Here is a 17,018-nt window from a genome sequence, read left to right as displayed (position 1 = left end):
AGTGAATCCTATCAAATAATAAGAATCTTATTTCTTAAATATATTTCTTAAATAATTGACTTAAAAATTGAAATTACTCCTTGATCCATGGGCTGCAGAAAGGATATTGTGCTAGCAGGCATGAAAACAATATTAATCTCATCATACATCTCCATCAGAGCTCTTGGGTAACCAGGTGCATTCTCAATGAGCAGTTGTATTTTGAAAGGAATCTTTTTTTCTGAGCAGGAGGTCTCAACAGTGGGCTTAACATATTTAGTAAACCATGTTGTAAACAGATGTACTGTCATCCAGGCTTTGTTGTTGCATTAACAGAACAGAGGCAGAGTAGATTTTACATAATTCTTAAGGGCCCTAGGATTCTCTGAATGGTAAATGAGCATTGGCTTCAGCTTAAAGTCACCAGATGCATTAGCTCCTAACAGGAGAGTCAGCCTGTCCTTTGAGGCTTTGAAGCCAGGCATTGACTTCTCCTCTCTAGCTATGAAAGTCCTAGATGGCATCTTCTCCCAATGTAAGGCTGTTTTGTCTACATTGAAAATCTGTTGTTTAGTGTAGCTAAAGTTTTCTGGTTTTGTTTTGTTCCTGGAAGTCAGTAGAAAAGCAGTTGTATGTGGTTATATTAGTGCCAAGATACTTAATTTGCTGACCTTATTATTTCAGAGAAAAAAATTGTATGTATTATATTTGTGGGAAGTTAAAATAATGCTTTGAGATTTTTATCAAATATGGAGAGTAGTTATTTATGAAAAACAAAGAAATGTCTATTTTTATCTCTTTGTTCCCAATTAATGTAGATAAATTTTAAAGTGCATTAAAGCAATGGTAAAGCAAGAAAAAAAAAATGGCAACACCTTCATGAATTATCTTAGCTAGATCTTCTGGTTAACTTGCTGCAGCTTCTACAACAGCACTTGCTGCTTCACCTTGCACTTGTATGTTATAAAGATGACATCTTAAACCTCGTGAACCAGACTCTGCAGCTTCCTCACCTCTCTCAGCTTTCATAAAATTGAAGAGACTTAGGGCCTTGCTCTGGATTAGGCTTTGGCTTAAGGGAATGTCGTGGCTGGCTTGATCTTCTATCCAGATCACTGAAACTTTCTCCATATCAGTGATAAGCCTGTTTCACTTTCTTATCATACATGTGTCCACTGGAGTAGCAATTTTCATTTCCTTCAAGAACTTGTCCTTTGCATTCACAACTTGGCTGACTGTTTGGCACAAGAGGCTTAGCTTTCAGCCCACCTTGGGCTTTTGACTTACCCTTCTCACTAAGCTTAATCATTTCTAGCTTTTGATTGAAAGTGAGAGATGTATGACTCTTCTTTCACTTGAACACTCAGAGGTCATTGTAGCGTTATTAATTGGCCTAATTTCAATATTGTTGTGTCTCAGGGAATAGGGAGGTCCAAGGAGAGGGAGAGAGATAGGGGACCATCTGGTCAGTAGAGCAGTCAGAATACACACAACATTTATCAATTAGGCTTGCCATCTTACAGGGCTGGTTCATGGAGCCCCAAAACAGTTACAGTGGTAACATCAGAGTTCACTGATCACAGATCATGATAACAAATACAATAATGAAAAAGTTTGAAATATTGCAAGAGTTACCAAAGTGTGATACAGAGACATGAAGTGAACAAATGCTGTTGGAAAAAATGGTGCCAATAAACTGCTCCATGGAGGGTTGCCACAAACCTTCAATCTGTAAAAAAAACACAATATCCTTGAAGCTCGATAAAGTGAAGCACAATAAAATGAGGTATGCCTGTAACGGCAGGATAGTCTGATGTGCTATAATCATAACAGTTTATCACGCCCAGCATGCATGAACTCATTTAATCTTCAAAACACTCTATGCATCAGATTTTTAATCCCATTTCACAAACAAGTGAACTATGCCCACACAGGATGGGTATCCCAGAAGAACTGAAATCTGAACTGGGTCTTGAATGACAAGTCAAGTGTTGAGGGAGGGAGTAAAATGTAAATGGGTGATGACAGGGGCAGAGGTGCTATCCAGACTCATGCTAAGAAGGGGGAAGATCATATACAAAATGTCCCAGAGAGACAGAGCACAAATTCCCAGTACTCAAGTTGAAACTTGTTAATTATTTACCATAGAATTAGCACAACCAAAGAGAGTTGAATTCTGTAGTATTATTAAATCTTCAATTAAATCAGTTACGTATTATATGTCAAATAGGCTTTAGTGGGTTGTCTTGGCTTAGAAATCTGATCACTATTGATACTTGACCTTGGAATATAATCTTGGATAGGTGCAAAGAGCCCATTTAAAATAAAACAAAAACAAACAGCCACTAATGAGGGCAACACCAATAAAGCTACCACACATGTTGGGTGGGAAAGGGTAATGTAATCAACCCCTTTAAAAATCTTTTCATTCCTCTAAAATATAATTCTTATGTGCAGTAGTAAGGTTTAAAACAGTAAGGACATCTGGTCAAAGGTTAAAGAGGCTGACTAAATTTTAAATGATCAATCATTAAAAAAGTACTCATAATATCTCACCAGTCCTTCTAGCATTTGTCAATGTCAAAGTAATAATGCAGTTTCCTGAGTTTGTCCTGAATTCTTGAATTAGATAAGAAAAGTAAGTTTTCTGGAGAAGTAAAAATGCTCTGGGTTAGAGCTTCCATTTTTATAAAAATTCTCAGTTGTCCAGATCATGGTTTCTTTAAAGGGGAAGCCTCATTTACGGGGTTATGAATAGGTAGATCAGTGCTCATTTTTACTGTAAAAATTCATGAATTTAAGAACAGGTTACTATTTAAAATAAATTAGTTTAATTGAACAAGAAAGTGATTTATGGTCTGGAAATACATTCCTAGTTTTCCCTTCCAATTAGTTTAGGTTATCTCTGCTTATTTTGAGCTGTATATTTATGTATTTTTGGTTGATGTACTTTGAGAATTAAATCTTAAGGATGTGTTAACTAATCTTATTATAGTAATCACTTCATAATATATACATATCTAAAATCATCACTATTGTACATCTTAAACTTACATGGCGTTATTTGTCAATTATATCTCAACAGGCTGGAAAAATAAAACTAGAGAAAGAAAAACAGACAAAAAAAGATTTAAGCAGCATATGCTTTGTGCAAAGATCAAAGTAAATACACATTAGCTGCCATTCACGGAGTCTCAAATATGGGCCAACAGTCCTGCAAAGGAGGTATTTATTTGCCCCATTTTTGAATGAGGAAAGTGAGACACAAAGAAATTCACTTCTTGAGTTCACATAAGGCATAACTGAGATTCGAACCTATGTCTTTCTGACTCCAAAAGTATTCCTCTCTCTACTGTAGCATGCTTATCTCATATTTTTTAAATGAAACATTGAGTTTCCTTTTGGAATATCATTCCTTTTCACTTAGAAGAACAAAAAAAAAAAAATAAGGACAATTTTCAGACAGTTCCAACCCTGCAGATACTTCAATCCCTTGCTCGTATCTCCTTTGCAATGCTCTAGCCTTCTGCCCACACTCTCCACTACACTTTCCTAATTTCCTTGGGTCCCATCTCCCAGCTTCCTTCTTGAGCCCCCTGGTTCCTGTCATAGGACTTTGGGATCTGCTTCCTGCTCCATGCTCTTGCATTCGGCCCTAAAACTTCAGACTTTTTCCCTCCTCTGAGTCAACAACCTCACTAAGGACTGGAATCTCAAACCCCTCTCCACAGACTGTAGCCTGAGATCAGCCTCACCCACTCCCTAAGCGTACATCCAATTCAGGAAGATTCCAGCCAAGGTCAAAGTTCTCCGTCTCAAGTTTGACTGAGGGGAAAGGAGGCTTTGTAAGAAAGAATTTAACAGTTATAACCTTATGTAAATGCCTGTGAATTGTGGTGAAAGAGTCATTTTCTGGCAGTTCAAGACAGAGATTCCAATTTCAAGGAGAAGAAATACTCAAACTCACTTTTGAAAAGGTTTAGGAGATGAACAGAAATAAATCTGAAATTAATTTCTGACTTAGAATTGAAGGCAAAGATCTTTCAGTTAAAAAAGAAAATCCTTGTGTGCACACTTGGTATTGTATCTGAGGTTCCAAAAAATGAGCAAGAGAAAGTAAGTGGAAGTTAAAGACAAAACCAAATGTGAGGTATCGACTTCTCAGGCCAGGCCAGCTTTTGCTTGGTTTTATAACAAAAAACATGCCTTGCCTGCTCCCAAGAGCTTGTCAGCTAAATAAACAAGCAACGTTATTGTCTCCTCTCACTTATTCAAAGTCACAACTGGCTACTATTGCCCTGGCAGTGATGATTGTAATTATAATACTATGTTTTTATAATACTAGAGAGTACTTTGTACTTTCCTTAAATGTGTCCAGATGTTTCTCCCCTCTTTCAAAACTCACCCCCCAAAATTTAATCTCTCTAGGATGCCTTGTCCAATTAATCCAACTCTACATCTAGCTCAGAACTTGGGTATGGCAGTTCTCCTACAGAAAGCTGGGCATACTCATGTATGTTGCATCTAAGCTACCAGTCACTAAGTTAGCACATTAACACTTACTATGTGCCAGGCCTTGTACTAAATGCTTTAAAGTATTTCATTCAATCCTCACAACAACCTACAAAGCAGACATATGTTCCACCAGGATGAAAAAAGCAAGAATCAGAGAGATGATACAGAATTTATGTAGGGTCACACAGCAGCTATGTAGCCAATCTGAACTCAGACTATCCACATCCAGAGCCAAACAGCTCATCACTAAAGCTCTGTGCTGGACACTGCTCACTGGCTACCAGAAGCCATTCCCAAACCCTTCTCCCTTGCCTATCGCCCACAGAAGTTAGGAAAGTCAAATCTATTCTTTCCCACTCTCTCTCTTGTAACTAGGCATGTTCATTGACGCAGTTCCGGGCAACAAGGTATAAAAGAAAGTCTACTGGAAAGTTCTGGAAATGTTCTCCTCCCAGATTTTGAAAAAAATGTCATTTTTTGCATCCATCTTTTTCCTTTCTGTTTGGGATGGCTTTATAAAGCTACTGCGCATGGATCTAGGGTAGTCATGAGGAAAAGACCCAAAAAATTATAGAGATAAGATGCTGATATTACAATAAAATACAATTGCCTCCCTCCAGACTACTTGTGAAATAAATAATAAGTGTTGTTATGGTTTAAGCCACTATTCATTTGGTTTTCTGTTGCTTGCCGTTGAACATATTCCTGACTGATACCTACTAATCACCCTGCTGCCCAAGGATGGCAAAACTCAATGAAGGTTAGTGACTTTTAAATCTTTTTTAAAAACTCACTATTCAGGCCTTTTCCAGAACTCAAATGAATTTCTGGAACAGAATACGTGCTGAATATGGTAGCTTACCGACTAACATTTAGTAGGCACTCAGTAAATATTAATTGAATCGATGAGCAAACATACTCTTGGAACTTACCATAAATGATCACTAAAATAGGTGACATATGTCAGCAATTACTGAGCTAAGTCCTGGGGATACATGGAAGATGTAGAGGGGTGTGGTCTGCACCCTCAAAGAGTTTGTAGTTTATAAGGGAAATATGAAGACAACTGGAACGCTATGAGGGAAGGGCCCACGTGGTACTTGTTGGTTAACTTTAAAAGAGTAGTGTCTTAGAAACAGCTTTTTAAAAGAGTGGTGCTTTGTTAAAATAGGAATAATGCACGGGAAAATGGAGAAGAAAGAAAATGACCAAAATGCTAACTAGGATTATTTATGGATGGTAGGATTTCAAGCAATTTTTACTTTCCTCTTTGAATTTTTCTGCTCCAAGTAGAAAATTTTCAAAACACAGATAAGTACAAGGAGGAAAATTAAAAATCTCTTGTGTCACTAGTACCCAGATATTTGAGATCCCTTCTATTAATCTAATTTATAGCAGATTAGTTTTACTTGAATCTAAGCAACAGAAACAATATTATTATAAAAATCTTGGAGGAAGCTATGAAGAGAGACAACTTCTTAAAGTGAGAGCCACATAATATTCACAAATATGAAATATAATCCATAGCATATAGAGAATGCCAAATTAACTGCTACTATAAAACATTATGATTCAATTCAATTTAAAATCCTTAGTTTTTAATGCTGTTTCATAACTACTATGTGCAATTTATATTGTCTGTTTAGTTCCCTGCTGTGTCTTCCCTTGTTTCAATATTTTGCCCAAGAATTTTCATTAATTTATAAATATTTATTATTATTATAAGAAAATAATAACAGTCATGGAAAAATGGATCACCAGCTTAAAAGGTTCAGTTTTCTACCCCACGTAGTGTCAGACGGAGAGGTGGGAAGTAATCTGATTACTAATCAGACTTAACAAAAGAAAAGCTTAATACTTACCAGTAGAGATCATTGACTTACTGCCGTAATTATTTCTCCTCGCTAGTCCTTTAATCACATTTTCCATTTGCTTTTATTTTTATCTACCTTTTTGAACTTCTGGCTTCCAATCTCCACTCCCTATGACCCTCATATTGTTAAATCGTTTATTCTCAGTGACCCTACACTTCTCTTAAAAACCATCTTCAGCTTTAGCAGGACCAAGTGGGGAAAAACAAGCATCAGGAGTTACAAAGAGGTTGTATTAGTGTGCTAGGGCTGCCATAACAAGTATTGAAGACTGGATGGCTTAAACAGAAATGTATTGTCTCACAGTTCCGGAGGCTGGAAGTCCAACATCATGTTGTCAACAGGGCTGGTTTCTTTTGAGGACCGTGAGGGAAGGATTTGCTCCAGCTTCTGTCTTAGGCTTACAGTTGGCCATTTTCTCTCTATATCTTCTCATAGTCTTCTCTCTGTATGTACATGTCTGTATCCTAATCTCCTCTTCTTATAGGGACACCAGTCATAATAGATTAGGGCCCACCCCACTGACCTCATTTAACCTTAATTAACTCTTTAAAGACCCTACCTCCAAATATAGTCATATCTGAGCTTCTGGGTGTTAGGACTTCAACATATGAATTTGCAGGGGAGGGAAGAGACACAGTTCAGTCCAAAACACAGGTATAAAAAGAAAGGTGATCAATTTAAGTATGTAACATGGATTTAGACAAAAGTAACAAAGAATATATTTCCTGGGTACACAGAAACGCAAGCTGCTGCACTTTGATTCTGAATTATGTGCTGACAACCATAAAATGATCACTGATGATCCATCCAAAGAGGGAACAGATACCTTCTGGACCCTGCCACATCCATTCAGGTAGCTGGGATGGATGAGAAGAGGATAATGAAACTCTATAAAGAGAGTACCCAGAGCACGGGGCAGAAGAAAAAACTGCACCTCACGGTAATCTGCCCATAGACCAAAAAAAAAGAGTTAACCATACAAAAGGGACAGGAGATAAGAAGAATGAGTGAGAGGAGACCTGCCAGACAATGAGTAATTATTAAAAAATCCAGATCCATACATCTACACTTTGAAATGGTCTTCACTTTTAAAGTATGTTTCTTGTGGCTCACTATAAAAGCAACGATTTGGATCTTACATTTGGGTTGACTTGTTTAGTCAGCACAAGATACAAATGTACTATATGGTAAAAAATTACCCTTAAAAATTTAATTAATAAAGTACTATAGTCATGGTTTTGGGTATACCACACTATTCAGTAATTCTTTGTATGCTTAAGTTTGAGAACAATGGAGCTAGGTGAAAGCAAGGAACTAAGGGAAAATCAAAGTGCAGTGTCCATACACTCAAATAATTTGCTTTTGAAGATACTAACCAAGTCTTGTTCAATGCGGTCAGTGAGACAGGCTGAGACCTGAGACCCTTTGCTGCAGTGCTGCAATGCTTGCACCTGGACACACCTCTCCTTGAGCAACAAAATACAAAGAAACTATATGGGACTAAAAATAACGGCATGCATGTGCAGTTGGGGCAAATTCTGGACAAAAGATACAAAGAGACCCAAAAACCCAACTGCCACTTTTGAAGAGCCCGGAGCAAAAGCAGGGTACTGCACACGCCCCCTGCACACAACACCACCTAAAGGGTGGGCTAAACACCTAAGCCACCCCTCTGGCCTGACCTCTGGACACACCCCTACCCTCACCTCATATAAGGAACAAGCTCGCCAGACCCCCTCCGGGAGCGAGCAAGCATGAGAATCTGTAGTTTGTTCTCACACCCGCCTCCTGCAGCAGGGGCCCCAATAAAGCCTTGCCTGAATTTCTTCTCTGGCCTCTGACCAATTTCTATTGATTAAGGAGTCCAAGAACCCTGGTCGGTAACATATTGGGTTGGCTAAAATGTTCGTTCGGGTTTTTCCGTAACATCTTATGGGAAAAACCCAAACAAACTTTTCAGCCAACCTAATACTTTGTGGCAACCATGAAGGGACTATTGTTCCCTTCCCAGAAGAGGATCTGGGCATCTCTGGGACCACCAAATGCAGCTTCCCTGTGGGTGACAAGTGGCCACCTGAACCTCTTGTTTCAGCGTCACCACATTTGGTAAGTCTGCCTTCCTGGCCCCTGGAGGCCTCAGTACCCTAATTCAGGCAATGCTTTCTCCCTCCCCTTTGTCCTTTTTCTCTCACCACTTTTCCTTTCCCCTTTGTCCCTTTCCCTTTCCTGAAATCTCTCTATTTCTCTCTCTGTCCTCTCCTTTCTCTTACTTCTGTCCTATCCTTCTGAGAGAGTGGACATCAGACAGCAAAAGCATCACTCCTCTCAGCTTATGAGACCATGCTCCCTTCATCAGGCAATGGCTCACCTTGACAGGCAACAAACAGAGGTGGGAGAGGCTCGCCTCACACCGTGGTCCAGCAGGCTCTCCCTGACCAGAGATTTATGGGAGTGATAGAGGTTCAAACCTCATGTCTTGTAGAGGCTGGAAGTCTGATCATCCCAATATTCTCACCTTTATTTTCCTGCCACCAAGAGAAGTCCTGCTGGGAATGGGCTGAGGCGGCAGATTTCTATAAACTGGTGTACGTGTGGGTGAGAGTCCCACCTGAGGGTTGCAGTCCCACAGACGAAGTACAGCTCGCTGGCTTCCAGGTTTGATCACCTCTCCTCCTTTACCTCTCCCTTGGTCCTCATACCTGCACTCCCATCCCCTTCATCCTAAAAACTTCTTGTTTGTGTCTTTAAGTTTTGTCATCTGTATCTTTGTTTTATGTAGTCTTGTCTGTCCAACTGCTCCCGCAAGTGTCTGCTGACATTGTGGGCACAGTGGAGCACGCAAGCTTTGAAATACAAACACAGCCCACATTACCTGAGACACCAGCCTGGGGTTACTTAGCGGGATTTTAAAGAACAAAAAGGCAAGGGGAGGGGCTTGCATCTCTCTCCTCTCCCTTTGCAATGTAACTATTCTGCCTGGGCTCCCAAGAACTACCTGATTCATCTATAGTCCCCCACCCTGAAGGGAAAAAAGGGGCTATTTTAAATTCAAGTGGGAAAACTGTGAGATCTCTGGTTCTGTAGAAATTGGTTTGTCTGGCTTTAGCTTGTGGGTTTAGTTAATACAGACCTGCCTTTAGAGCCATCAACATTAAGTATAATACTTTCATTGTACCTAAGGTTATTGGAAGTCAATAAGGGCATATTGTTTCTGTTATAAAATCTGTCAACCAGGAAAATAAACTGATATGATTAAATTTTTAAGTAAATGTAACTGGGATAAGAACTTTTTGGTAAACTCTATAGGAGTAATTATGTTTTGGAAACGTCCACCTAAAACAGTCTCTCCAAATTTTGGTAATTTGAAACTAAATTAAGTTTAATTATAAGAATTCATTGAATATTCAGGCCATTTCAAATAAGAGAAAATATTGGAACATTAATTGCTAAATAGGTCTAAATTTACTTCCTTTTATCTTCTTATGAGACAGAAATTAAGCTGTCTGGTGCCGCCTTGAGATGTTTTTCTACCAATTTATGGAATGCTAATGTAAAAGACAGTTCATGGCTGCTTAAGGAAAGTAGAATGTGTGTTTTCAGAAAAGAAGGTATGAGGAATGGAAATATATTTTGTTAAATGAAAAAGGGTGATTTTTTTCCTAGAGCTGGATATTTCTGAATGGGAAAAGAATACGGGATATAATATGGCTACATGAAGTTGCAGAAGGTTTGAGAAAAAGGAACATTGGTTAAAGAATTTCGTAGGTGGTCAGGACTTTCTAAGGCTGGATTAAATTTAATTAGGAAAATGAATTTTATTAAGAATAGGTTGATAGAAGACTGGATTTGGTTTCTCTCATAAGAGAACACAGTTTTCCTGGAATGCTGGATAACAGATTGTGTGAGTTCCTATGCCTTGAAGTGATCTATATTTAATTTTGATTTTTTTCCCCTCACCTTAGCTCAAGGAATAAGTATTGTTTCACAGCAACCTATGATCCTATCTAACCGGGCATTTTAAAACTTTTAAAAATTTTGACAGACTTCCCAAATACATCATGGTTATTCTGGCCCACTGTTGCACCCCAGATGAAAAGGAGCGTATACTGAGAAAGGCCAGGGAACACGCAGATGGCCTACTGGCCACCAATCCACACCACCAAATTTATCAGGTGGGTGGGGATGCAATCCCAGAACATGACCCACACAGGCACTATGAAGATTGTGTAGGCCAGGCTAGGATGAGACATTATACTACTTGTCTATCAGAAGAAACGAGAAGGTGTATGGTGAAGCCTGTAAGTTATGATAAGGTCTGAGAGGTTACACAGGAGACAGATGAAAACCCGGTAATCTTTCTGAGCTGGGTGACAGAGGCAACTCTGAGGCTTTCTCAGGGTGGCTGGGTTCTGTCGTACCTGGATTCTAAATTATGGCCTAATAGCAAAACCCCTATATGAGGCTCTAAAGGGAGAAGAAAGCGAACCCCTTCAATGGAATATGGACCATCAGTGGGGCTTTTAGACTCTAAAGACTGAGTTGAGTAAAACACCAGCACTGGGGCTTCCAAATTTGGACAAGCCCTTTACCCTGTAAGTTCACGAGAGGGCAGGGATAACTCTAGGAGTCCTGACCCCAAAGCTGGGATCGGATCAGAGACCAGTGGCTTACTTTTCAAAACGACTGGCCTCAGTGGCCCTGGGATGGCCAAGCTGCCTGCGGGCAGTGGCAGCCACAGTCCTGTTGGTTAATGAGGCTTCCAAGCTCACCTGGGACAACACTTAGATCTGTTAACCCCTCATCAGGTACAATCTGTGCTGGAGGTCAAAGGACATCACTGGTTGATGGGGGGAAGGTTAACAAGATATCGGGCCCTCCTAATGGACACCCCTGACATTACCTTAAAGGTATGTCAAATGCTGAACCCAGCAATTCTGCTTCCAGTGGCCAAGGGTGGAGACTTATTGCATCAGTGTATAGAGACCAGAGAACAAACTTACTCCAGCAGGTCTGATCTTCTAGATGAGCCTCCTGACAGCCCCGAGGTTGAAAGGTTTACTGATGGGAGCAGTTTTGTAGAAATGGGAACCCGAAAGGCGAGGTAGGCCATAGCTAGTCTAGACGAAATCACAGAAGCCAAGGCCCTGCCACCCCAGCCATCAGCCCAGAAGGCTGAACTAAGTGCATTAATGAGAGTTTTGCAATTAGGGAAGGATCAGAAATTAAATATTTTCACTGACTCTAAATATGGGTTCCACGTGCTACATGCTCATGCTGCCATTTGGAAAGAAAGAGGAATGTTAACCGCTAGAAATTCCCCCATAAAACATAAAGATTTGATTCTGGCTTTTTTAGAAGCAGTGCATCTCCCAACCCAGGTAGCAGTAACCCACTGTAGGGGCCATCAGAGGGATGGATCTTTTGTGAGCCATGGGAACAGCAAAGCTGATCAAATTGCAAAACAGGCAGCTCAACTGCAGGAACCTGAACAAGTTATGGCTCTAGTGATTGGCCCCCCTGAGCTCCCTAGCCTTCCCCAGTACTCCCCACAGGAACAAGAAAATGCTGAGAAATGGGGCTATGAGAAGGGAAGCACAGGCTGGTATAAAAAGGAGGATAAGTTTCTAATCCCTGAGGCTCAACAATGGAAACTCACTAAGAGCTTACATGATGCCACTCACTATGGGAGGGATGCACTATGGGACTTGATGCAAAAGGCTTTTTCAGGGAAGGGGCTTAAAAGAACAGAAAAACAACTAACGCTTGCCTGTTATTTATGTGCCCATAATAACCCACAGACCCATCCAAACCCCACTTCATTACTCAGGCCAATTCAGGGCCGAGGGGCATATCGGGGGCAGACTGGCAGTTAGATTTCACCCAAATGCCCCCCACGATCAGGATATAAATAACTTCTGGTGTTTGTTGATACTTTCACAGGATGGGTTGAAGCCTTCCCCACCCAATCTGAAAAGGCTATGGAAGTCTGTTAGTTCCTTTTAAGAGAAATAAATCCTTGGTTTGGACTTCCAAAGTCCCTCCAGAGTGATAACAGGCCCTCTTTTACAGTCAAAATCACACAGGGGTTCACAATGGCCCTAGGGATAGACTACAAGCTACACACCTCTTGGCACCCCCAGTCTTCAGGCAAGGTAGAGAAAATGAACCAAACTTTAAAGAAAACCTAGCGAAGTTCTGCCAAGACACTCATGAACCCTGGACTAACTTCTTCCTATTGTACTCCTCAGGGTCTATGTAGCCCCCAGGAGTGGTCTGAGGCTTAGCGCATTTGAAACGACCTGTGGGGGGCGCTTTTCATACTACTAACATTCTACTGGATGAGGAAGTGAACGAGGCCCTGAGATATATTATTAATGTAGGACAAGTTCAGAAGGCAATCCAGGACTACGCCAACAGGGTACTGACAGCTCCCACTAAAAACACAGAGGAAGGAGCAGTTCCTTTACAAATAAACCCCAAGGACCAAGCTCTTCTTAAAACCTGGAAAGAGGGGTCCCCCGAAGACCAACGAATGCCAAAATGCAAGGGCCCCTATAAAGTAACTTTAACCACCCCCGCTGCTGTCAAACTGCAAGGGGTATCTAGTTGCGTACGTTTGTCCAGACTAAAGCGTTTACCTCCAGGAACCCCACAGGTCAAAACAGATGAACAATATACCAGCGGAAGAGCTGAGATACCGATTCAAAAGCCAGGCACCATCAACAGGTAAGTAAAACGATGGATGTAGTGAGTTGGCTCCTATTTGAAGCCTTAGCAGGACTTGGGACCTCTCTTGTTTCCTTGGCTGATGTGGCTCTTGACAATTGTCTGGCCCCTGATTACCTTCTGGTAGAACAAGGTAGAGTTTGTGCGATAACTAATACTTCCTGCTGCGCTTGGATCAATGCGACGGAACAGGTAAAAATTAATATGAAGGAAATATACGCCCAGGCAGAGTGGTTTCACAATTTTGGCAGGGGCAATATCGCCTCCACTGTCTGGTCAACAGTTAAAAAATAAAAACCCTCCCAAAGTTAACATGGTTCCTTCCCTTTTAGGCCCTTTAATGGCTATTGTTGTTCTTCCCCTTTCTAGCCCTTGTTTATTTAACCTTTTGATTGAGTTTGTGTCTTCTAGGCTCCAACAGTTTGAAGTAAGGCTCATGATTGCTCAAGGGATTCAACCCATTCCAGCAGAGGGTAGCCCAGGTCCCTACAGGTCCTTGGAACAGTCAACAAGGGACTTCTACACCTCTAGGGTAGGCTAGGGTCTGCGGCCCCTGTCCAGCAGGAAGAAGTTTCAGAAAAAGACAGCTTTGGCCCCTTACCGCTTAAGAATAAGGGTGTTTAGTCTCTCAGGGGGGACTGAGACAGGCTGGCACCTGGGGCCCTTTGCTGCAGTGTTGCAATGCTTGCACCTGGACACACCTTTCCTCTAGCAACAAAATACAAAGAAACTATATGGGACTAAAAATAACGGCATGCATGTGCAGTTGGGGCAAATTCTGGACAAAAGATACAAAGAGACCAAAAATCCCAGCTGCCACTTTTGAAGAGCCCAGAGCAAAAGCAGGGTACTGCACACGCCCCCTGCACACAACACCACCTAAGGGGTGGGCAAAACACCTAAGCCACCCCTCTGGCCTGACCTCTGGACACACCCTTACCCTCACCCCATATAAGGAACAAGCTCGCCAGCCCCACCTCAGGGAGCTAGCGAGCATGGGAATCTGTTGTTTGTTCTCACGCCCCCCTCCTGCAGCAGGGGCCCCAGTAAAGCCTTGCCTGAATTTCTTGTCTGGCCTCTGACAATTTCTATTGATTCAGGAGACCAAGTACCCTGGTCGGTAACATCAGGACCAATAACTGATCACTTAAACAAAAAATTAAATTAATGAGATAAGTATAGATAAATACATTTACCTTAAATCGTTTATTTTAATTGAAAGCATAAATGTATGTACTTTTCCGTAGTGCCAAGGGTTTCACTCTGAATGACTCAACTGATCCTCCTCCTTCCTCATCCTTTTTAAAAACATAAATCATATTCATAATAGATGATTTGGGATTTCAAGTTTAGAGAAAGTTGATGAAAGACACTTGCAAACCAGTATGGATGTGGAATCCTATTTTTTTTTCTTTTTCACAAATTTTACCCCCACCTAATTTGACAGTTCATTTTAAACTGATGGACATTTATGGAATCGTTCCAAAGCATACAATATTTTCAACTATTTGTGTGGGAACTGAGTAAGCCATTGGAGGGAAATTCAGTCTGCATCCTACTTCTCTTGGTCTGTACCAAAATTAGCAACTAAAGTTTAAAAGATTATTTAAGTACTATATTCCAGAATCTGAAGTTTTCATTGAAAATGATATTTCTGGAAACTAAAAGTCTTGAAAATACATAAACACCCCAGGTCAAGACTATTTGAGGTTGACTTTAGAATTGAAAATTGAGTCAGAAATGTTTTATTTTCTTGTCTCCCTGAAAAACTTTTCATAGCTATTAATAATCAAGATAAGTTGGGGAAGTCTCTGCTTCTTACAGCTAGAGATTCCTTTCTTCAGTAGACTGGGAGAAAGGAAGTATGGACTGCTACAGCATCCTGCATTTGACAGCACCCTGTGTGCTAAACCAGAAGTTTATAAACTGGGATATGTACTCCCCTGGGATACCCAGAGACTTTCCTAGGGGAACCCAGGCAAGGATTGTTTGAAGGGAATCAATTTCTAGACGCTCAGGTTTCCTCTGTACTCTCCTAAAACTGGTCTGCCTAAAAATGCACCTCCAAGCCATGTTGATCCACCTCCCTCCTTTCCGTTTTATAATCATCTTTCTACTTTCACAAAAGAAAGGCACACCTCTCACCATATGGTGTCTTCTTAGGATGTACTTAACTTAGAAAAACATCTGAGACAAAGGGACAATTTGAAGTATTATGTAGATGTTGATACATTAAATGGTTTCCTTGGCTTGTCAATAAATATGATTGCAAGTAGTTTCCAAGCCTTTGCTTCCAACACAACTAAAGGAGGACCTAATTGAGCTGTAATTTGAAAAATCAGTGAAAAAAAAATTTTGGTGACAGATCACTATGTGATTTTTGGCATATAACTCTGAAAAATTCAAAGAATTGAGTGATGCTGTATAACAAACAACAAATCCCTTTCCATTCCCATCTAGTTATGTGAACAGGTTTGTCAAGCCAAGGGATAAGAGAAGACATCCCTCCTATAAAAAAAAAAAGAACAGACTCTATAACAAAATTATCAGAGAGGAAATCAAGACAAATCAGCATGTTCAATTCACCTTGTTTAATCAGAAACAATTTACTCCTTGAAGTCAAGTTGTTAATATTTAATAGGAGGGTAAATAGAAACTACCCAATTTGAATTGAAAGGTTTAATTACTTCAAATCTGAAATTCTGTGTCACAGATAATTTTGGTGGTAGGAGTGGTGAGCAACAAAGAGACGAGACCCCTACTACAGTCATACAAAGTACTACACTGTTCGCTAGGAAGGCAGAGATACCATAATAAGTCTCATTAACATCCAACACCATACATAGTTACAAATTGTGTGTGTGTGATGAGAACGTTTAAGATCTATTCCCTTAACCACTTTCAAATTTAAAATACAGTATTATTAACTATTGTCACCACGATGTACATTACATCCACAAGACTTATTTACTTTATAACTGGAAGTCTGTACCTTTTAAACACCTTCACTCATTTTTCTACCCCCATCCCCTACCCATAGCCACCATCAATCTGTTCTCTATATCTATGAGTTCATTTTGTTGCTGTTATTGCTGTTGTTGTTTTAGATTCCACATATAAGTGAGATCATTTGGTATTTGTGGTGATCATTTTGCAATATATACAAATATCAAATCATTACATTGTACACCTGCAACTAATATGTTAATTATATCTCAATTTTTAAAAAATAATACCATGTTGGATTGAAAAAAAAGGCAGAGACAAAGTGCAATGGACACTCCATATGTAAATGACATAGTGGGTTTATAGTCTTTGTCACTTTTATATATACACATCCACTATCTAAAAATTGACAATTTTACCTATAGCACTTTGTACTCTGCCTTTGATGAAACAGGACTGAGTGATCAGGGAGTACTAAGGATGTGTTCATTCTTTCTATACCACGCTTCAGTATACTCTGTTACTACAGAAACACTTCTTTACATTAAAAAGATATAAATTAAAAAGTCTAAACCAAAAAAAAAAAAGCTTCTAAACCTTGGAACAATCTTTCCAAACATACAGCATCTTCTGCATTTTTATTTTGTTGAAAACTATAATGCTTCCCATTCTTCCCGTTCCTCAAAGCAAATTTACAGATGAGTGTGACTATCTCTACTCAGAGCCAAGCATATCTTTCACACAGGGAGCACAGTGCACATGGATTCAGTGAGGATCCTTTGAAGGAGTCAGAAGAGCCATATCATTTTATCCTCATGCATGACTGAGAGGTATAAAAATCCCCATTCCACCTCTAGGACTACTGCACAACCCACAAACACCCACACAAACAAATAGCAACTCAGGATGAGACAGAACAAACTAGAGGGACTATCAATTGAAATTTTCCACTCTAAAACAGTTTCATTAGAGATGGCA

General features: G+C 40.1%; 1 protein-coding gene across 1 annotated transcript in view; it reads right to left on the bottom strand.

Moving 5' to 3' along the window:
- ERICH3 (glutamate rich 3) overlaps nt 1-11,478 on the bottom strand; it is a 101,451-nt gene extending 89,973 nt beyond the window's left edge. Inside the window, exon 1 of the mRNA XM_029226994.1 lies at nt 11,369-11,478. Within this exon, the coding sequence (XP_029082827.1) occupies nt 11,369-11,478 (110 nt within the window). The remainder of the gene's footprint in view (nt 1-11,368) is intronic.
- Nucleotides 11,479-17,018: the final 5,540 nt, after the last annotated feature.

The sequence above is a fragment of the Monodon monoceros genome, unplaced genomic scaffold (assembly GCF_005190385.1).
Source record: "Monodon monoceros isolate NGI ecotype Baffin Bay Population unplaced genomic scaffold, NGI_Narwhal_1 Super_Scaffold_18, whole genome shotgun sequence".
Taxonomy (NCBI): domain Eukaryota; kingdom Metazoa; phylum Chordata; class Mammalia; order Artiodactyla; family Monodontidae; genus Monodon; species Monodon monoceros.
The sequence above is the reverse complement of the archived record's forward strand: the minus strand, read 5'-3'. Positions and strand labels throughout refer to the sequence as shown.